At 45.8% G+C, this 22,512-nt stretch overlaps 1 protein-coding gene across 1 annotated transcript; it reads left to right on the forward strand.

Annotated features, from left to right (window-relative positions):
- Nucleotides 1-1,431: 1,431 nt before the first annotated feature.
- Nucleotides 1,432-21,968, forward strand: LOC124124584 (cytochrome P450 2F2-like). The gene is made up of 8 exons (XM_048385243.1): nucleotides 1,432-1,996; nucleotides 4,166-4,391; nucleotides 7,844-7,973; nucleotides 12,441-12,591; nucleotides 13,773-13,906; nucleotides 17,797-17,893; nucleotides 20,109-20,315; nucleotides 21,566-21,968. The coding sequence occupies exons 1-8, from the start codon at nucleotides 1,483-1,485 to the stop codon at nucleotides 21,739-21,741; spliced, it is 1,635 nt and encodes a 544-aa protein (XP_048241200.1). The 5' UTR covers nucleotides 1,432-1,482; the 3' UTR covers nucleotides 21,742-21,968.
- The last annotated feature ends 544 nt before the right edge of the window (nucleotides 21,969-22,512 follow it).

Raw genomic sequence — 22,512 nt, forward strand, 5'->3', positions numbered from 1 at the left:
TTTATCTTTTGACTTTTCTGCTAGAGTATATCATCCGAGTATCTTTGGTGCTGCAAGTCGGAGGACCACTTGCTCACAACAATGTCTATATGATACTCCATGGTTGGTGGGGAACTCGGATGATGAAAGTTACACACTAAACATGGATTACGAAAGCCCCCTAAAAACAACGTCCTCTCGATACTGATGATAACGAACATAGACCGTCCAAATCCATTATGGCCTCTAAGTAAATACTTGCACGCTGTCTGTTACATGTGTTCGCTGCAGTGAGAATACGCAGAATACGTCAGAAGATTGTGACAGCAGCTTTAAGAAGTGCGCAAACTGTTCGGGAAATCACTCATCGGTCTCCACAGAATGCCACAACAAATGGAGATCAACAAAATTAAATTCACTCAAAATGCCAGTTTTGCAGATGCCAAAAGAACAAAAGGATCTAAGAACCAGATACAACTATATAAAAAGTTAGTTTCTTCACATGTTTTACAGTGGAGTTGTAAAGGACTAAAGACAAGTTTTAATTAATTACTGCTTTTAGTGCAGGACTTAAAGCCATCAGCATTCTGTCTACAAGAAACCTGTCCAAAGCAGACAGATACTTTTAACCTACGTCAGTTTATTGCATACCATTCTCCTTTTTTTCTCCTACCATACCTTTTTCTCCTCTGGTTGATAGGGCCACTGGGGATCCTCTACAATGCCACGTACACGTAACCATGGTTTTACACCCAATGTAAACAAGCTAGAAAAACTAAGAAAAAGGCAGAGAAATATTTTCTCCGCCACCCAACTGTCCACAATTTACATAAATTTACACCTTTAAATACAAAAGCTCGTCGCGTATTTAAAGAAAATAAATGCTAGTATTGGCAAAACTCATCAAAGCTTGGTGGAGAGTGAGATAATGATTTTGGTGGAGAGTGAGAGTGAGATAGTGATTTTGGTGGAGAGTGAGAGTGAGATAGTGATTTTGGTGGAGAGTGAGAGTGAGATAGTGATTTTGGTGGAGAGTGAGAGTGAGATAGTGATTTTGGTGGAGAGTGAGAGTGAGATAGTGGTTTTGGTGGAGAGTGAGAGTGAGATAGTGATTTTGGTGGAGAGATACAGATTTGGTGGAGATTGAGATGGAGACTTTGTTGCTGTGTGACGATAGAGATTGGGGCCCAGTCAGACATGTTATATGGGTGTTAGTGTAGTAAAAAGTGACCTCAGGCTTTGTAACAATAGTGAAAAATATATTGTACAAACGACGGCGTGCCCTGGGAGAACAATACGAACCCGTGGCACGTGGCAGACAACGCTGTGCCCACTTTGCACGCGACTGCAAGTTTTTCACCCCCTGCATGCGTTCCACATATTGTTCCCACAAATGTGATTAATAGTCAAAATTGATGGTTGAGTAACAATTCGTTTGCTTGCATACAAAAGTGGGAGGAGATCCAATCAAGTCATGCTGATGACCCTGGAAACAATTACCTGATGACAGTCGAAACAATTAGACCTACAACAAAGCACACATGTATTGAACTGCCCCCTCAGAGCGTGGACCTGTGTGTATATTACCGTCTCACTAATGACATAGAGGCTACATATGGACGGGAACATTGGACAGTTTCACAACAGTTGTGGGTCAACATGGATGTCCTAGTGGTTGTGTTCCTCCTCCTCCTCCTCCTCCTCCTCCTCCTCCTCCTCCTCCTCCTCCTCCTCGTCTGTCTGCTCTACACTCAGGTTTCTAAACGTTCTCGGCTGCCCCCGGGGCCATATGCAATTCCGTTCATTGGCAATCTGATTCAGTTGATGCTAAATCGGGAGAACCTGCAGCCGCTGCTTGAGCGCCTACACCAGCAGCACGGAAACGTGGTCCGCCTCTACCTCGGCAATACGCTCATGGTGGTGCTCAACGGCTTCGACGCCAACCACGAGGCGCTGGTCAAGAGAGGACTTTTGATGACGGGCAAGCCGCAAATATTGCCGGAACAGAGCAACACAGGTGAGTCACAGACATCCCTTCACGTATATCAGTTCTGTCACACGTATCTCAGTGCTGTCGCACGTATGTCAGTGCTCTCGCATGTATGTCAGTGCTGTCACACGTATCTCAGTGCTGTCACACGTATGTCAGTGTTGTCACACGTATATCAGTTCTGTCACACGTATCTCAGTGCTGTCGCACGTATGTCAGTGCTCTCGCATGTATGTCAGTGCTCTCGCACGTATGTCAGTGCTATCGCACGCAAGTCAGGTTTGTCACGCATATCTCAGTGTTGTCACACATATGTCAGTGCTCTCACACGTATCTCAATGATGATACACGTATCTCTGTGTTGTCACACGTATCTCACATCTGTCGCACGTATCTTAGTGCTGTCGCACGTATCTTAGTGATGTCACACGTATCTCACATCTGTCACACGTATCTCAGTGCTGTCGCACGTATCTCAGTGATGTCACACGTATCTCAGTGTTCTCACACGTATCTCAGTGATGTCACACGTATCTCAGTGATGTCACACGTATATCAGTGCTGTCACACGTATCTCAGTGATGTCACACGTATCTCAGTGCTGTCGCACGTATCTCAGTGCTGTCGCACGTATCTCAGTGTTCTCACACGTATCTCAGTGCTCTCACACGTACCTCAGTGCGCTCGCAAGAATCTCAATGCTCTCGTGCGTATCTCAGTGCTGTCACATGTATCTCAGTGCTGAAACACATATCTCAATGTTGCCACGCGTATGTCAGTGCTGTCACACATATGTCAGTGCTGTCACATGTATGTCAGTGCTGTCACACGTATATCAGTGTTGTCACACGTATGTCAGTGTTGTCACACGTAAGTCTGTGATGTCACACGTATGTCAGTGCTGTCACACGTATATCAGTGTTGTCACACGTATGTCAGTGTTGTCACACGTATGTCAGTGTTGTCACAAGTATATCAGTGTTGTCGCGCGTATGTCAGTGCTGTCCCACGTATATCAGTGTTGTCGCACGTATATCAGTGTTGTCACACGTATGTCTGTGATGTCACACGTATGTCAGTGCTGTCACACGTATATCAGTGCTGTCACACGTATGTCTGTGTTGTCACACGTATGTCAGTGTTGTCACACGTATGTCTGTGATGTCACACGTATGTCAGTGCTGTCACACGTATATCAGTGCTGTCACACGTATGTCAGTGCTGTCGCACGTACATCAGTGCTGTCACACGTATGTCAGTGCTGTCACACGTATATCAGTGTTGTCACAAGTATATCAGTGTTGTCACACGTATGTCAGTGCTGTCGCACGTATATCAGTGCTGTCACACGTATGTCAATGCTGTCACACGTATGTCAGTGTTGTCACAAGTATATCCGTGTTGTCGCACGTATATCAACATGTCACACGTATGTCAATGCTGTCACACGTATGTCTGTGCTGTTGCATGTATCTCAGTGTTGTCACACATATGTCAGTTCTGTCACACGTGTCTCAGTGCTGTCGCACGTGTCTCAGTGCTCTCACACGTGTCTCAGTGCTGTCACACATATGTCAGTGCTGCCACACGTAAGTCAGTGCTGCCACACGTAAGTCAGTGCTGTCTCACGTATGTCATTGCTGTCACACGTGTCTTAGTGTTGTCACACATATGTCAGTGCTGTCACACGTATGTCAGTGCTTTAACACGTATGTCAGTGCTGTCACACGTATGTCATTGCTGTCACACGTGTCTTAGTGTTGTCACACATATGTCAGTGCTGTCACACGTATGTCAGTGCTTTAACACGTATGTCAGTGCTGTCACACGTATGTCATTGCTGTCACACGTATGTCAGTGCTGCCACACGTGTCTCAGTGCTGTCACACGTATGTCATTGCTGTTGCACGTATCTCAGTGTTGTCACACGTATGTCAGTGCTCTCATACGTATGTCTGTGCTGTTGCACGTATCTCAGTGCTGTCACACGTATGTCAGTGCTGTCTCACATATTTCAACTTTGTCACACATATCACAGCGTTGTCACTCATCATTAGCGTTGTCACACATATCTCAGCGTTGTCACACATTTATTACCATTGTCTCCTTTATCTCAGAACTGACACATATACTAGTATCTCAGCGTTGTTACACATATATCAGTGGCAACTTTTGATGTGTGCTAATTCTCTGCAGGTGTGATATTTAGCCACGGTACCCCATGGAGGAATGCGAGGAGACTCACTCTTCGAGGGCTCCGGGACTTCGGAATGGGGAAAGATGTTCTTGAACCTAACATGAAGGAAGAGATCAACTTTATCCTGGACAAACTATCTGCAAACGAAGGGCGTCCCATCAGTCTACGACCGTTCTTAACTCAGGCTGCTCTCAACGTATCAAGCAATTTAGTGTTCGGTCATAGGTGAGTCAGCAGTCCTCTGTTACCATGTGAAATACTCACCCAGTCCTTTTCGTGTTTTGCATGTGTTGCATGCCTAGTCGCTATCGTGTTTAGAATGTGTTGCACACCCAGCCCCTGTCGTGTGTAGCATGTGTCGCACACCCAGCCCCTGTCGTGTTTAGCATGTGTCGCACACACAGTACCTGTCGTGTTTAGCATGTGTTGCACACACAGTACCTGTCGTGTTTAGCATGTGTTGCACACCCAGCCCCTGTCGTGTTTAGCATGTGTTGCACACACAGTACCTGTCGTGTTTAGCATGTGTCGCACACCCAGCCCCTGTCGTGTTTAGCATGTGTTGCACACACAGTACCTGTCGTGTTTAGCATGTGTTGCACACCCAGCCCCTGTCGTGTTTAGCATGTGTTGCATACACAGTACCTGTCGTGTTTAGCATGTGTTGCACACCCAGCCCCTGTCGTGTTTAGCATGTGTTGCACACCCAGCCCCTGTCGTGTTTACCATGTGTTGCACACCCAGCCCCTGTCGTGTTTAGCATGTGTTGCACACACAGTACCTGTCGTGTTTAGCATGTGTTGCACACCCAGCCCCTGTCGTGTTTAGCATGTGTTGCACACCCAGCCCCTGTCGTGTTTAGCATGTGTTGCACACACAGTACCTGTCGTGTTTAGCATGTGTCGCACACCCAGCCCCTGTCGTGCGTAGCATGTGTTGCACACCCAGCCCCTGTCGTGATTAGCATGTGTCGCACACCCAGCCCCTGTCGTGTTTAGCATGTGTTGCACACACAGTACCTGTCGTCTTTAGCTTGTGTTGCACACACAGTACCTGTCGTGTTTAGCATGTGTTGCACACCCAGCCCCTGTCGTGATTAGCATGTGTCGCACACCCAGCCCCTGTCGTGTTTAGCATGTGTTGCACACACAGTACCTGTCGTCTTTAGCTTGTGTTGCACACACAGTACCTGTCGTGTTTAGCATGTGTTGCACACACCAGTACCTGTCTGTGTAGCATGTGTTGCTTACCCAGCCCCTGTCGTGTTAAGCATGTTTTTCACGCTCAGCCCCTGTCGTGTTTAGCATGTGTTGCACACCCAGTACCTGTCGTGTTTAGCATGTGTTGCATACACAGTCCCTGTCGAGTTTAGCATGTGTTGCACAGCCCCTTGTCGTGTTAACCATGTGTTGCACACCCAGCCCCTGTCTTGTTTAGCATGTGTTAAACACCCAGCCCTTGTCGTGTTTAGCGTGTGTTCCACACACAGTATCTGTCGCGTTTAGCATGTGTTGCACACCCAGGCCCTGTCGTGTTTAGCATGTGTTGCACACACAGTACCTGTCGTGTTTAGCATGTGTTGCACACACCAGTACCTGTCGTGTGTAGCATGTGTTGCACACCTAGCCCCTGTCGTGTTAAGCATGTTTTTCACGCTCAGCCCCTGTCGTGTTTAGCATGTGTTGCACACACAGTACCTGTCGTGTTTAGCATGTGTTGCATACACAGTCCCTGTCGAGTTTAGCATGTGTTGCACAGCCCCTTGTCGTGTTTACCATGTGTTGCACACCCAGCCCCTGTCTTGTTTAGCATGTGTTGCACACCCAGCCCTTGTCGTGTTTAGCATGTGTTCCACACACAGTACCTGTCGCGTTTAGCATGTGTTGCACACCCAGCCCCTGTCTTGTTTAGCATGTGTTGCACACACAGTACCTGTCTTGTTTAGCATGTGTTGCACACACAGTACCTGTCGTGTTGAGCATGTGTTGCACACCCAGTACCTGTCGTGTTTAGCATGTGTTGCACACCCAGCCCCTGTCGTGTTTAGCATGTGTTGCACACCCAGCCCCTGTCGTGTTTAGCATGTGTTGCACACCCAGCCCCTGTCGTGTTTAGCATGTGTTGCACACACAGTACCTCTCGTGTTTAGCATGTGTTGCACACCCAGCCCCTGTCGTGTGTAGCATGTGTTGCACACACAGTACCTGTCGTGTTTAGCATGTGTTGCACACCCAGCCCCTGTCGTGTTTAGCATGTGTTGCACACCCAGCCCCTGTCGTGTTTAGCATGTGTTGCACAGACAGTCCCCTGTCGTGTTTAGCATGTGTTGCACACACAGTACCTGTCGTGTTTAGCATGTGTTGCACACACAGCCCCTGTCGTGTTTAGCATGTGTTGCACACCCAGTACCTGTCGTGTGTAGCATGTGTTGCACACACAGTACCTGTCGTGTTTAGCATGTGTTGCACACACAGTACCTGTCGTGTTTAGCATGTGTTGCACACCCAGCCCCTGTCGTGTGTTGCATGTGTTGGACACACAGTACCTGTCGTGTTAAGCATGTGTTGCACACAGTACCTGTCGTGTTTAGCATGTAATGCTAACCCAGTCCCTACCGTGCTTAGCATGTGTTGGACGTCCAGTCCCTGTCGTGTTTAGCATGTGTTTCTCATCCAGTCCCTGTCGTGTTAAGAATGTGTTTCTCATCCAGTCCCTGTCGTGTTTAGCATGTGTTTCTCATCCAGTCCCTGTCGTGTTAAGAATGTGTTTCTCATCCAGTCCCTGTCGTGTTTAGCATGTGTTTCTCATCCAGTCCCTGTCGTGTTAAGAATGTGTTTCTCATCCAGTCCCTGTCGTGTTAAGAATGTGTTTCTCATCCATTCCCTGTCGTGTTAAGAATGTGTTTCTCATCCAGTCCCTGTCGTGTTTAGTATATGTTGCACGCCCATTCCCTGTCGTGTTGAGCATGTGTTGCACGCTCAGTCCCTGTCGTGTTTAGCATGTGTTGCACGCTCAGTCCCTGTCGTGTTTAGCATGTGTTTCACGCCAAGTCCCAGTCGTGATAAGAATGTGTTTCTCATCCAGTCCCTGTCGTGTTTAGTATATGTTGCACGCCCATTTCCTGTCGTGTTGAGCATGTGTTGCACGCTCAGTCCCTGTCGTGTTTAGCATGTGTTTCACGCTCAGTCCCTGTCGTGTTGAGCATGTGTTGCACGCTCAGTCCCTGTCGTGTTTAGCATGTGTTGCACGCTCAGTCCCTGTCGTGTTTAGCATGTGTTGCACGCTCAGTCCCTGTCGTGTTTAGCATGTGTTTCACGCCAAGTCCCAGTCGTGTTAAGAATGTGCTGATCATCCAGTCCCTGTCATGTTGAGCATGTGTTGCACGCCCAATCGCTGTCGTGTTTAGCATTTAGTGCACGCCCAGTTTGTGGGGCACCTCTACATGATGTACCATGACGTGTGCCAGTTTCGTGTTTCTCGGATCATATGAAGCATGTGGCATATTTACAGCGATAAACGACGCGCAGTCAGGAACCTTGATGGAACACCACGGAATGTCTTGCAAGGTTTCAGCAGTGTTTTTGTGACATGATTTATCGAACTTTAAAAAACTAATATTTGAAGGGACCCTCCTGATGACAGCCTTCATCGTCCTCACCTACAGTGTATGTTTACAGGTTTGAATACAACGATGGCAAGTTTCAGACCATCTTTGATTTCCTGGTACGAATGTTTGCAACTGCTGAAAATTGGAAACTCACCTTTATGGCGTTTCCGCTGTTGCGCAATTTGCCATCCATCAGGGAGGTAAGTCAGTGAATGAGTGGTGACTGTGACGGTGATTGTGACTGTGACGGTGACTGTGACGATGACTGTGACTGTGACGGTGACTGTGACGGCGACTGTGATTGTGACGATGATTGTGACGGCGACTGTGATTGTGACGGTGATTGTGACGGTGACGGTGATTGTGACGGTGACGGTGATTGTGACGGTGACGGTGACGATGATTGTGATTGTGACGGTGACTGTGACGATGATTGTGATTGTGACGGTGACGGTGACGGTGACGATGATTGTGATTGTGACGGTGACTGTGACGATGATTGTGATGGTGATGGTGACTGTGACGATGATTGTGATGGTGATGGTGACTGTGACGATGATTGTGATGGTGATGGTGACTGTGACGGTGACGGTGATTGTGACGGTGACAGTGACGATGATTGTGATTGTGACGGTGACTGTGACGATGCTTGTGATTGTGACGGTGACTGTGACGATGATTGTGATGGTGACGGTGACGGTGACGGTGATTGTGATTGTGACGGTGACTGTGACGATGATTGTGATTGTGATGGTGACTGTGACGATGATTGTGATTGTGACGGTGACTGTGACGATGATTGTGATGGTGATGGTGACTGTGACGATGATTGTGATGGTGATGGTGACTGTGACGATGATTGTGATGGTGATGGTGATTGTGACGGTGACTGTGACGATGATTGTGATTGTGACGGTGACTGTGACGATGATTGTGATGGTGATGGTGACTGTGACGATGATTGTGATGGTGATGGTGATTGTGACGGCGACTGTGATTGTGACGGTGACTGTGACGATGATTGTGATTGTGACGGTGACTGTGACGATGATTGTGATGGTGATGGTGACTGTGACGATGATTGTGATGGTGACTGTGACGGTGACTGTGATGGTGATGGTGATTGTGACGGTGACTGTGACAAATGATTGTGATGGTGATGGTGACTGTGACGATGATTGTGATTGTGACGGTGACTGTGACGATGATAGTGATGGTGATGGTGACTGTGACGATGATTGTGATTGTGAAGGTGACTGTGACGATGATTGTTATTGTGACGGTGACTGTGACGATGATTGTGATGGTGATGGTGACTGTGACGGTGACTGTGATGGTGATGGTGATTGTGACGGTGACTGTGATTGTGACTGTGACTGTGACGATGATAGTGATGGTGATGGTGACTGTGACGATGATTGTGATTGTGACGGTGACTGTGACGATGATAGTGATGGTGATGGTGACTGTGACGATGATTGTGATTGTGACTGTGACTGTGACGATGATAGTGATGGTGATGGTGACTGTGACGATGACTGTGATTGTGATGGTGACTGTGACGATGATAGTGATGGTGATGGTGACTGTGGCGATGATTGTGATTGTGACTGTGACTGTGACGATGATTGTGATGGTGACGGTGACTGTGACGGTGACTGTGATTGTGACTGTGACTGTGACGATGATAGTGATGGTGATGGTGACTGTGACGATGACTGTGACTGTGACGATGATAGTGATGGTGATGGTTACTGTGACGATGATTGTGATGGTGATGGTGACTGTGGCGATGATAGTGATGGTGATGGTGACTGTGACGATGATAGTGATGGTGACGGTGACTGTGACGGTGACTGTGATTGTGACGGTGACTGTGACGATGATTGTGATGGTGATGGTGACTGTGACGATGATAGTGATGGTGATGGTGACTGTGACGATGATTGTGATGGTGACGGTGACTGTGACGATGATTGTGATTGTGACTGTGACTGTGACGATGCTTGTGATTGTGACGGTGACTGTGACGATGATTGTGATGGTGACGGTGACGGTGACGGTGATTGTGATTGTGACGGTGACTGTGACGATGATTGTGATTGTGATGGTGACTGTGACGATGATTGTGATTGTGACGGTGACTGTGACGATGATTGTGATGGTGATGGTGACTGTGACGATGATTGTGATGGTGATGGTGACTGTGACGATGATTGTGATGGTGATGGTGATTGTGACGGTGACTGTGACGATGATTGTGATTGTGACGGTGACTGTGACGATGATTGTGATGGTGATGGTGACTGTGACGATGATTGTGATGGTGATGGTGATTGTGACGGCGACTGTGATTGTGACGGTGACTGTGACGATGATTGTGATTGTGACGGTGACTGTGACGATGATTGTGATGGTGATGGTGACTGTGACGATGATTGTGATGGTGACTGTGACGGTGACTGTGATGGTGATGGTGATTGTGACGGTGACTGTGACAAATGATTGTGATGGTGATGGTGACTGTGACGATGATTGTGATTGTGACGGTGACTGTGACGATGATAGTGATGGTGATGGTGACTGTGACGATGATTGTGATTGTGAAGGTGACTGTGACGATGATTGTTATTGTGACGGTGACTGTGACGATGATTGTGATGGTGATGGTGACTGTGACGGTGACTGTGATGGTGATGGTGATTGTGACGGTGACTGTGATTGTGACTGTGACTGTGACGATGATAGTGATGGTGATGGTGACTGTGACGATGATTGTGATTGTGACTGTGACTGTGACGATGATAGTGATGGTGATGGTGACTGTGACGATGATAGTGATGGTGATGGCGACTGTGACGATGATTGTGATTGTGACTGTGACTGTGACGATGATAGTGATGGTGATGGTGACTGTGACGATGACTGTGATTGTGATGGTGACTGTGACGATGATAGTGATGGTGATGGTGACTGTGGCGATGATTGTGATTGTGACTGTGACTGTGACGATGATTGTGATGGTGAGGGTGACTGTGACGGTGACTGTGATTGTGACTGTGACTGTGACGATGATAGTGATGGTGATGGTGACTGTGACGATGACTGTGATTGTGATGGTTACTGTGACGATGATTGTGATGGTGACGGTGACTGTGACGATGATTGTGATGGTGATGGTGACGGTGACGGTGATTGTGATGGTGATGGTGACTGTGACGATGATAGTGATGGTGACGGTGACTGTGACGGTGACTGTGATTGTGACGGTGACTGTGACGATGATTGTGATGGTGATGGTGACTGTGACGATGATAGTGATGGTGATGGTGACTGTGACGATGATTGTGATGGTGACGGTGACTGTGACGATGATTGTGATTGTGACTGTGACTGTGACGATGATAGTGATGGTGATGGTGACTGTGACGATGATAGTGATGGTGACGGTGACTGTGACGATGACTGTGATTGTGACTGTGACTGTGACGATGATAGTGATGGTGATGGTGACTGTGACGATGATAGTGATGGTGACGGTGACTGTGACGATGACTGTGATTGTGACGGTGACTGTGACGATGATAGTGATGGTGATGGTGACTGTGACGATGATTGTGATTGTGACGGTGACTGTGACGATGATTGTGATTGTGATGGTGACTGTGACGATGATTGTGATGGTGATCGTGACTGTGACGATGATAGTGATGGTGATTGTGATGGTGACTAGTGTCTAATGTATCTCAGCAGCGACTTATGTACCTCAATAGTGCCTTATATATCTCAGTAGTGTCTTATGTATCTAAGTAGTGTCTTTTGTATCTCAGTAGTGCCTTTTATATCTCAGTAGTGTCTTATGTATCTCAGTAGTGTCTTATGTATCTCAGTAGAGTCTTATGCATCTCAGTAGTGCCTTATATATCTCAGTAGTGTTTTATGTATCTCAGGTGTGTCTTTTGTATCTCAGTAGTGCCTTATGAATCTCAGAAGTGTTTTATGTATCTCAGTAGTGTCTTATGTATCTCAGTAGTGTTTAATGTATCTCAATAGTGTCTTATGTATCTCAGTAGAGTCATGTATCTCAGTAGTGTCTTATGTATCTCAGTAGAGTCTTATGTATCTCAGTAGTGTCTTATGTATCTCAGTAGTGTCTTATGTATCTCAGTAGAGTCTTATGCATCTCAGTAATTATTTACGTATCTCCGTAGAGTCTTATGCATCTCAGTAGTGCCTTATATATCTCAGTAGTGTTTTGTGTATCTCAGGTGTGTCTTATGTATCTCTGTGGTGTCTTATGTATCTCAGTAGAGTCTTATGTATCTCAGTAATTATTTATGTATCTCCGTAGAGTCTTATGTATCTCAGTAGTGCCTTATGTATCTCAGTAGTGTTTTATGTATCTCAGTAGAGTCTTATGTATCTCAGTAGTGTTTAATGTATCTCAGTAGTGTCTTATATATCCCAGTAATGTCTCATGTATCTCAGGTGTGTTTAGTGTATCTCAGTGATGCCTTATGTATCTCAGAAGAGTTGTGTGTATCTCAGTAGTGTGAAATGTATCTCAGTGATGCTTTATGTATTTTGCTTTCCCCTATTTCAGGTTTTCAATCTCACAAAAAGTGAAAATGACAAACGGAGCGTCAACTGTTGTTTGCTTGTTTCAGAATGTACACGAGTTTATACATGGCTTCATGAACATGTTCATCATCGTGAAGAATGCCGCCAAGGAACGCGAGTCAACCTTCCACTGCCCGGACGCCAGAGATTTCCTTGATATGAGTGTAAATAAAAAAAGGGAGAACTTTCTGCCGTATAGTGAGTATTCCTCCCGTCATATACATCTCTTTGTATTGGAGTGGTCGCCTTCTGTCGTTGCCATCTCTGTTGACTTGTCCCACCGTGCACGTCCTCGTGTGTCCATAGTGGGATATAGATGTATTGGGATATATATGTATTGGAGTGGTCGCCTTCTGTCGTTGCCATCTCGGTTGACCTGTCCCACCGTGCAAGTCCTTGTGTGTCCATAGTGGGATATAGATGTATTGGGATACATATGTATTGGAGTGGTCGCCTTCTGTCGTTGTCATCTCGGTTGACCTGCCCCACCGTGCAAGTCCTCATGTGTCAATATATAGTGGGATATAGATGTATTGGGACATAGATGTATTGGAGTGGTCGACTTCTGTCGTTGCCATCACGGTTGACCTACCCCAACGTGCAAGTCATCATGTGTCAATAGTGGGATATAGATCTTCAATAAACTGCGATAATAACAAACTTAAAGGGACCACAAAATGTAGTTCGTAATAACACGTAGTTCGTTATAAGCACGTAAACATCATAATTACAGCAAATGGACGGGGGCAAAAACAATTCGTTATATCCGTCAGTTCGTTATAAGCGTGTTCGTTGTTAACGTAGTTTACTTATTGGGATTTTAGTATTGCTTAAGCTGAGAATATATGTTAGTGTGACCTTCGCTTCTGCATCTCTCCGGGGTCTACGACATACAGCAGCTGTAACAGCAAGTCTTGTTTGACCTGAGCCCGGGAAGGGGTGTGGCCTTTACATGCCTATACAAATGAGTGATGGATTCCGTCTGATTTTAAGATGGCCGAACTTGAATCATGAGATGGCTTTCATCAGTGTGGCTTTTTTGAGGACTTGAGTTGAACTTTGGAAAGCCCACTGCCGACTTTACTTGCGCCCCTCCGGGTTAGATATGGAGGGTCAATATGGGCTTGGATTTTATGTTGTCGCTGTGTTGTCCAATGCTAGCGTCACCAGTGTGTCTGTCTGATCATTTCCGTGAATGATTGCCCCGCATATATAGTTTCTTTATTTGTATAGATTGTTGGTTGTATTTGGTATAGAGTTTGAGTTTCTGCCCCTTATTGTTTGGAGTTTCAATTGGTGTGGTAAAGTAAATATATTTTGTCGTATAGTGAACATCGCATGTCTGGGGAGTAACGTTCTGTGTTCTGTTGTGCTTCTAGGGGAGTCTGTTCCAATCTTGATGGACGTATTGGTGGGATCTGTCGGGACGTTTCCGGGCACCTTGGACTGGTTCTTTCTCTACATGGTGCGGAATCCTGTTGCGCAGACTCGATGTCAGGAGCAGATTGATCTGGTGAGCGAGATGGTCATTGAAGATACTTTGATAACCTTCACTAATTATGGCGATCTTTCGAAACGCGCAAGTCCCTCAACAGTAAAGTGATCTGCACCCATTACTTACATGAAAATGTATACAGCCGTCTAACGAGTGAGTGAGTTAAAATTTAAAGTCACATCGGCAGTATGTCAGCCATATCGTGACGTTAATTTGGTTCTACATAATAACTACCTTCCAGTGAGCACTTGGGATACATACGTCTTCGTGACGCCAGGGAGTGCTCTGATCAAAACGCATCAGTACCTCTCCATAGTGTAAAATCATTGCGTCATTAACCTCTGCTACACGGGTCCTGTCTTGTAATGTCCTTGTGTTTCAACACGTTAAGGGCTGTACACTCGCGGTGCTGCCTGTAGTGTAGAGGGCTGTACACTCGCGGTGCTGCCTGTACTGTAGAGGGCTGTACACTCGCGGTGCTGCCTGTACTGTAGAGGGCTATACACTCGCGGTGCTGCCTGTACTGTAGAGGTCTATACACTCGCGGTGCTGCCTGTAGTGTAGAGGGCTATACACTCGCGGTGCTGCCTGTAGTGTAGAGGGCTATACACTCGCGGTGCTGCCTGTAGTGTAGAGGGCTATACACTCGCGGTGCTGCCTGTAGTGTAGAGGGCTATACACTCGCGGTGCTGCCTGTAGTGTAGAGGGCTATACACTCGCGGTGCTGCCTGTAGTGTAGAGGTCTATACACTCGCGGTGCTGCCTGTAGTGTAGAGGGCTATACACTCGCCATGCTGCCTGTACTGTAGAGGTCTATACACTCGCGGTGCTGCCTGTACTGTAGAGGGCTATACACTCGCGGTGCTGCCTGTACTGTAGAGGGCTATACACTCGCGGTGCTGCCTGTACTGTAGAGGGCTATACACTCGCGGTGCTGCCTGTAGTGTAGAGGGCTATACACTCGCGGTGCTGCCTTTAGTGTAGAGGGCTATACACTCGCGGTGCTGCCTGTACTGTAGAGGGCTATACACTCGCGATGCTGCCTGTACTGTAGAGGTCTATACACTCGCGGTGCTGCCTGTACTGTAGAGGGCTATACACTCGCGGTGCTGCCTGTAGTGTAGAGGGCTATACCCCCGCGGTGCTGCCTGTACTGTAGAGGGCTATACACTCGCGTTGCTGCCTGTAGTGTAGAGGGCTATACACTCGCGGTGCTGCCTGTACTGTAGAGGTCTATACACTCGCGGTGCTGCCTGTAGTGTAGAGGGCTATACACTCGCGGTGCTGCCTGTACTGTAGAGGTCTATACACTCGCGGTGCTGCCTGTAGTGTAGAGGGCTATACACTCACGGTGCTGCCTGTAGTGTAGAGGGCTATACCCCCGCGGTGCTGTCTGTAGTGTAGAGGGCTATACCCCCGCGGTGCTGCCTGTACTGTAGAGGGTTATACACTCGCGGTGCTGCCTGTAGTGTAGAGGGCTATACCCCCGCGGTGCTGCCTGTACTGTAGAGGGCTATACACTCGCGGTGCTGCCTGTAGTGTAGAGGGCTATACACTCGCGGTGCTGCCTGTAGTGTAGAGGGCTATACACTCGCGGTGCTGCCTGTACTGTAGAGGGCTATACCCCCGCGGTGCTGCCTGTACTGTAGAGGGCTATACACTCGCGGTGCTGCCTGTAGTGTAGAGGGCTATACACTCGCGGTGCTGCCTGTAGTGTAGAGGGCTATACACTCACGGTGCTGCCTGTACTGTAGAGGGCTATACACTCGCGGTGCTGCCTGTACTGTAGAGGGCTATACACTCGCGTTGCTGCCTGTAGTGTAGAGGGCTGTACACTCGCGGTGCTGCCTTTAGTGTAGAGGTCTATACACTCGCGGTGCTGCCTGTAGTGTAGAGGGCTATACACTCGCGGTGCTGCCTGTACTGTAGAGGGCTATACACTCGCGGTGCTGCCTGTAGTGTAGAGGGCTATACACTCGCGGTGCTGCCTTTAGTGTAGAGGGCTATACACTCGCGGTGCTGCCTGTACTGTAGAGGGCTATACACTCGCGGTGCTGCCTGTACTGTAGAGGGCTATACACTCGCGGTGCTGCCTGTACTGTAGAGGGCTATACACTCGCGGTGCTGCCTGTACTGTAGAGGGCTATACACTCGCGGTGCTGCCTGTACTGTAGAGGGCTATACACTCACGGTGCTGCCTGTACTGTAGAGGGCTATACACTCACGGTGCTGCCTGTAGTGTAGAGGGCTATACACTCGCGGTACTGCCTGTAGTGTAGAGGGCTATACACTCGCGGTGCTGCCTGTACTGTAGAGGGCTATACACTCACGGTGCTGCCTGTACTGTAGAGGGCTATACACTCGCGGTGCTGCCTGTAGTGTAGAGGGCTATACACTCACGGTGCTGCCTGTACTGTAGAGGGCTATACACTCGCGGTGCTGCCTGTACTGTAGAGGTCTATACACTCGCGGTGCTGCCTGTAGTGTAGAGGGCTATACACTCGCGGTGCTGCCTGTAGTGTAGAGGGCTATACACTCGCGGTGCTGCCTGTAGTGTAGAGGGCTATACACTCGCGGTGCTGCCTGTAGTGTAGAGGGCTATACACTCGCGGTGCTGCCTGTAGTGTAGAGGGCTATACACTCGCGGTGCTGCCTGTAGTGTAGAGGGCTATACACTCGCGGTGCTGCCTGTAGTGTAGATGGCCCCCTGAAGCGGTACGTGGTGCGTGTTTACACGGCGGACACACTAGTCCGAGGCCATGATCATCAACGATTGCACTCAATCACCAACTATTGGTGATGTTATATGCTTAGTTAGTTGTAAATATGAAGGTGCATGTAGGTGTACTGGTTGCTACACCAATGTGTAAACCCTAACGACCAAACTGTAGATGTACTGGTTGCTACACCAATGAGTTAACCCTAACGACCAAACTGTAGGTGTACTGGTTGCTACACCAATGTGTTAACCCTAACGACCAAACTGTAGGTGTACTGGTTGCTACACCATGTGTTAACCCTAACGACCAAACTGTAGGTGTACTGGTTGCTACACCACTGTGTTAACCCTAACGACCAAACTGTAGGTGTACTGGTTGCTACACCATGTGTTAACCCTAACGACCAAACTGTAGGTGTACTGGTTGCTACACCATGTGTAAACCCTAACGACCAGACTGTAGGTGTACTGGTTGCTACACCATGTGTAAACCCTAACGACCAAACTGTAGGTGTACTGTTTGCTACACCAATGTGTTAACCCTAACGACCAGACTGTAGGTGTACTGGTTGCTATACCAATGTGTAAACCCTAACGACCAAACTGAAGGTATATTGGTTGCTACACCAATGAGGAAACCCTAACGACTAGACTGTAGGTATATTGGTTGCTACACCAATGTGTTAACCCTAACGACCAGACTGTAGGTGTACTGGTTGCTACACCAATGTGTAAACCCTAACGACCAGACTGTAGGTATATTGGTTGCTACACCAATGTGTTAACCCTAACGACCAGACTGTAGGTGTACTGGTTGCTACACCAATGTGTAAACCCTAACGACCAAACTGTAGGTGTACTGTTTGCTACACCAATGTGTAAACCCTAACGACCAGACTGTAAGTATATTGGTTGCTACGTCAATGTGTTAACCCTAACGACCAAACTGTAAGTATATTGGTTGCTACACCAATGTGTTAACCCTAACGATCAAACTGTAAGTATATTGCTATCAATGGCTATCAAAGAAGTTGTAGGTATATTGGTTGATACAAACGACCATATTGTTGAGTATTGATGCGAGTACTGATGCACCTCTCAAAGCATCTGTGGAACGCTACCAGTCTGTCTCACAGCCGATCTTAGCATTCAAAGCTTCAATTCGTTTGACTACATCTGCTGTTTACAGGAGATCGGCAAAGGTCGGTACGTGACATTGGCAGACCGACCCAGCCTACCCTATGTAGAAGCAACGATTGCCGAGGTGCAGAGACTGGCAAGTGTTGGTAGGTTATAAAAAGACTCACTGTTCCCTGCTACTAGGGCTTCAAAGAGTACCCGAGTACTCGGGCCTGGGCCGCGTTAATGAGACTCGAGTCCAGTTTGAAAGACCCGAGTCTCAGCCAAGGGAGATAACTCTCATTTGGTCGACTTTCAATAAGTTAATAGGAATGTGTCTTCATGTAACTTTCTTTTTCATGAGTAATCAATTAAATCAAATAAAAGTGTCTATAGCTTTACTTTTAGTTGTTTTTCGAAATAATACACTTATTTACAACCATTTCATAAGGATATTTACAGGTTTAAGGGATTACTTAGAAGTTGATGGATGACAACGTGGACACAGTTTTTTTTTATGGATAACAACAGTATTAATGAAGCTGTTATCCATACAAAAGTGTCTACCTTGTACTTTATTTCTTGCTTAAAAGGGATGTTTTACGAAACTATTAAACTGTCGCAAGCAGTTGACCTATCCATTATAAATTAGCGTCGTAACGTTGATCATTATTAAATCAATATTTTCATGAGATATTTATAACTGGACATCACTTTATTGAATATTAACATTGTGTTACTGTATCTCATTCTAATTATTATGTCGAGAAAACGTTTTATAGAAGTCAATTATAAATTTAAAAGCCTAGAAATCTTTCAATGTGGGTTTTTTTTCAATTAAGAAAATTTGTGATAACATTGAAAATGTTGCTTTTAACTAACATCACGTGAGCAATATTTTTTCAACCTGAACATGGCGTGATTTATATTGTTGACAATTCTTATTTCAATGAAGCTCCTGCGAATCAGCATACAAATTTCGAAGGTACTTTATTTGATACGCGGTTTTCTTAGTGATCTATGATGTCATTGCGACTCTTTCGTTTTGTATACGATAGGACAATTACCAATTTTATTGAACAGATGTATAATCAGCACGAGCCGAGTCTTACCCCTAGACCCGTTGAAGCCCTAATGCTGACCCATGGAAGGCTCACTCTTTCCCATTGAAGTGTTGGCAATCTTTCCCATTAAAGTGTTGACAATCCTTCCCATTAAAATGTTGACACTTTTTCCCATTAAAGTGTAGACAATCTTTCTCATTTAAGTGTAAAAGATACTTCCCATTAAAGTGCTAACTATCTTTCCCATGAAAGTGTTAACTATCTTTCCCATTAAATTGTTGACAATTTTGCCAATTAAAACGTCAACAATCTTTCTCATCAAAATGTAAACAATCTTTCCCAATAAAGTGTTGAGAATCTTTCCCATTAAAGTGTTGACAATCTTTCCCATTTAAGTCTTGACTATCTTTCCCATTGACGTGTTAACTATCTTTCCCATTAAAGTGTTGACAATCTTTTCCATTAAAGTGTAAACAATCATTCTCATCAAAATGTAAACAATATTTCCCATCAACGTGTAAACAATCTTTCCAATCAAAGTGTTGACAATCCTTCCCATTAAAATGTTGACACTTTTTCCCATTAAGTGTAGACAATCTTTCTCATTAAAGTGTATAAGTATCCCATTAAAGTGTTAACTATCTTTCCCATTAAAGTTAAAGTGTAGGCAGCCTTCCCATCAAAGTTTCACAGCTTTCCTCATTGAAGCGTCAACAATCTTTCCAATTAAATTGATTCAAATACAATTTTATTTTATTAATAGATATAAATCTTGAGCTTACTTACTTTTTTCCATGTATAATTAAGATGTAATGTGTACTGAATTATAATCATAGATCGGAAAATATCTCTATTTTACATTTGTAACAGCGACGTAAAACCATACTCACTCACTCACTCACTCAGGAGGAATACAGGCATGTTGGGCAATATTTCATAATCTTGTGATGCAATCAGGTTGATGAAAGAGTACGTGGATGGATGGTTACATATTTACTTATTGAGATGTTGCTTGGGAGATTACAAAGTTCACACGCAAATATGCAATTCATCTACAGTGGAATAGGTTCCCTTAGTGAGACAATTTGAGTCTTTCTTCACATGGTGTAGAATATGTATTCCTGTATTTACTGCACCGTTAAAGGTGCTGCAGTGAAATATTTAAGTAGGTTTCAATGTTTAAAAGTGATTTAAAATGTTTGTAAGAGTATGAGTCTGATAGGGCGTTGACTTTGCCGCATCAGGTAAATTGTCAAAGAGTTTCTGCTTTTGTTTGTATTTGTCAGGTGTAACAATACACTCCTTGTCTTGCATTCAGCCTCCTTTACAATGCGCAAGAATCTGGAGGCGACGACAATCAGTGGCTATACAATTCCAAAAGACACAATAGTCATGTGCAACCTCCGGTCCTGCCACACAGACGCCAAGTACTGGCCAGACCCGGACACGTTCAGGCCAGAGCGCTTCCTAGACTCAGAGGGACGCTTCTCCAGGAAACATCCAGCATTTGTTCCCTTCTCAGCAGGTGGGAAATCCCCTTGACAGCACAGCTTTCTCAGACAATTTCTCAGGGTACATCTATCAATGTCAGCAGGTGGGGAATCCCCTTGATAGCACAGCTTTCTCAGACAAGGTCTCAGGTTACATCTATCAATGTAAGCAGGTGGGGAATCCCCTTGATAGCGCAGCTTTCTTAGATAAGGTCTCAGGGGACATCTATCAATGTCAGTAGGTGGGGAATCCCCTTGATAGCACAGCTTTCTTAGACAAGGTCTCATGGGACATCTATCAATGTAAGCAGGTGGGGAATCCCCTGGATAGCACTGCTTTCTTAGACAAGGTCTCAGGGCGCATCTATCAATGTCAGTAGGTGGGGAATCCCCTTGATAGCGCAGCTTTCTTAGATAAGGTCTCAGGGGACATCTATCAATGTCAGTAGGTGGGGAATCCCCTTGATAGCACAGCTTTCTTAGACAAGGTCTCATGGGACATCTATCAATGTCAGCAGGTGGGGAATCCCCTTGATAGCACAGCTTTCTTAGACATGGTCCCAGGGTACATCTATCAATGTCAGCAAGGTGGGGAATCCCCTTGATAGCACAGTTTTCTTAGACAGGGCTCAGGGTACATCTATCAATGTCAGCAAGGTGGGGAATCCCCTTGATAGCACAGTTTTCATGCTCACAGGCAGAAGGTTCTCATGTCACATCTCATCAGTGCTGACATATTGAAGGTGGGGAATCCAGCTACCTGTTAATAGCACTGTTGCTGTGACCCATGTAAGATTATCTAACACTTGTTCAGACACATGTACGATCCTCTACCTGTTGTTCAGACCCATGTAGGATCCTTGACCTGTTGTTCAGACCCATGTCAGATCATCTACCTGTTGTTCGGACCCATGTAAGCTCATCTACCTTTTGTTCAGATACATGTATAGATCCTCTCCCTGTTGTTCAGACCCATGTATGATCCTCTACCTGTTGTTCAGACCCATGTAAGATCCTCTACCTGTTGTTCACACATATGTAATATCCTCTACCTGTTGTTCAGACCCATGTCAGATCATCTTCCTGTTGTTCAGACCCATGTAAGCTCATCTACCTGTTGTTCAGATACATGTAAGATCCTCTACCTGTTGTTCAGACCCATGTAAGATCCTCTACCTGTTGTTCAGACCCATGTAAGATCGTCTATATGTTGTTCAGACCCATGTAAGATCATCTATATGTTGTTGTAATCCATATAAGATCCATGTAAGTTGTTATTTTACAGGTCCGCGTCAGTGTGTTGGGGAGATCTTAGCCAAGGACCAGCTCTTGATCTTCACGGTGACCCTCCTGCAACACTTCAAGTTCTCGAGGCCGGAAGGGGAGTGTTTGGACGACCAGCAGACTTTCATGTCGGCTCGATGCGCCAAGCAATACAAAGTGATTGCAACCAAGAGATAGTTCCTCAACCTCACAGACGTTGATAATAAAACACAACCTTACTGATATCGTGACATTAAACAAAATGCTACCTGAATTGTGATGCTTTTTTTTGACAGATGCTGGAATATCTTTGGTTTGATTTCAATCTTATAAATTAAATCATTTTATATCAAAATTAAGTTCCGTGGTTAAGCAAAGTATTTAGTAAATACGAGAGCTGGTCATAAAGTTGTAACACTAAGAAATAAAACCAACAATAGTGAAAGTGTTATTATTAACTTTATTTTTCAACATAATCTCCCTGCTTTGCAATACACTTCTCATATCGATAGTGAAGTTTTTAAATTCCAGTCAAGAAGTTTTTTTAAGCCATCCTGAAAAACCCATTCACGGCAACATTGAGGACAGCGTTGTGGTCACATCGCTTTCCACGAAGGTATTCTTTTAGTTTAGGAAACAGGTGGCAATCACTTGGTGCCAGGTCTGGCGAGTATTAAGTGTCAGGAACCGCTTCAAACCCACATTGTCGCACAGCAGCCTTTTCAAGTCGAGAGGTGTGAGAAGAGGTATTGTCACGAAGTAGTATAATTCCAGCTGTCAGCATTCCTCGCCGATTTCTTTGATAGAGTCTCTCTGGCGATGAAACTGTTATCAAGCTGGGGTTGTTATCCATTAAGTTTTACGTTTTATTGCTTTTTCTGCAACTTCCAGAATGCAAATCAGTCAATTAATTCAGGTTCTGTCGAAGCTGTACTTTGGAAAGCTAAGCTCTACGTATACATGACGATT

Source organism: Haliotis rufescens, unplaced genomic scaffold (assembly GCF_023055435.1).
Source record: "Haliotis rufescens isolate VD_foot unplaced genomic scaffold, xgHalRufe1.0.p SCAF_56, whole genome shotgun sequence".
Taxonomy (NCBI): Eukaryota; Metazoa; Mollusca; class Gastropoda; order Lepetellida; family Haliotidae; genus Haliotis; species Haliotis rufescens.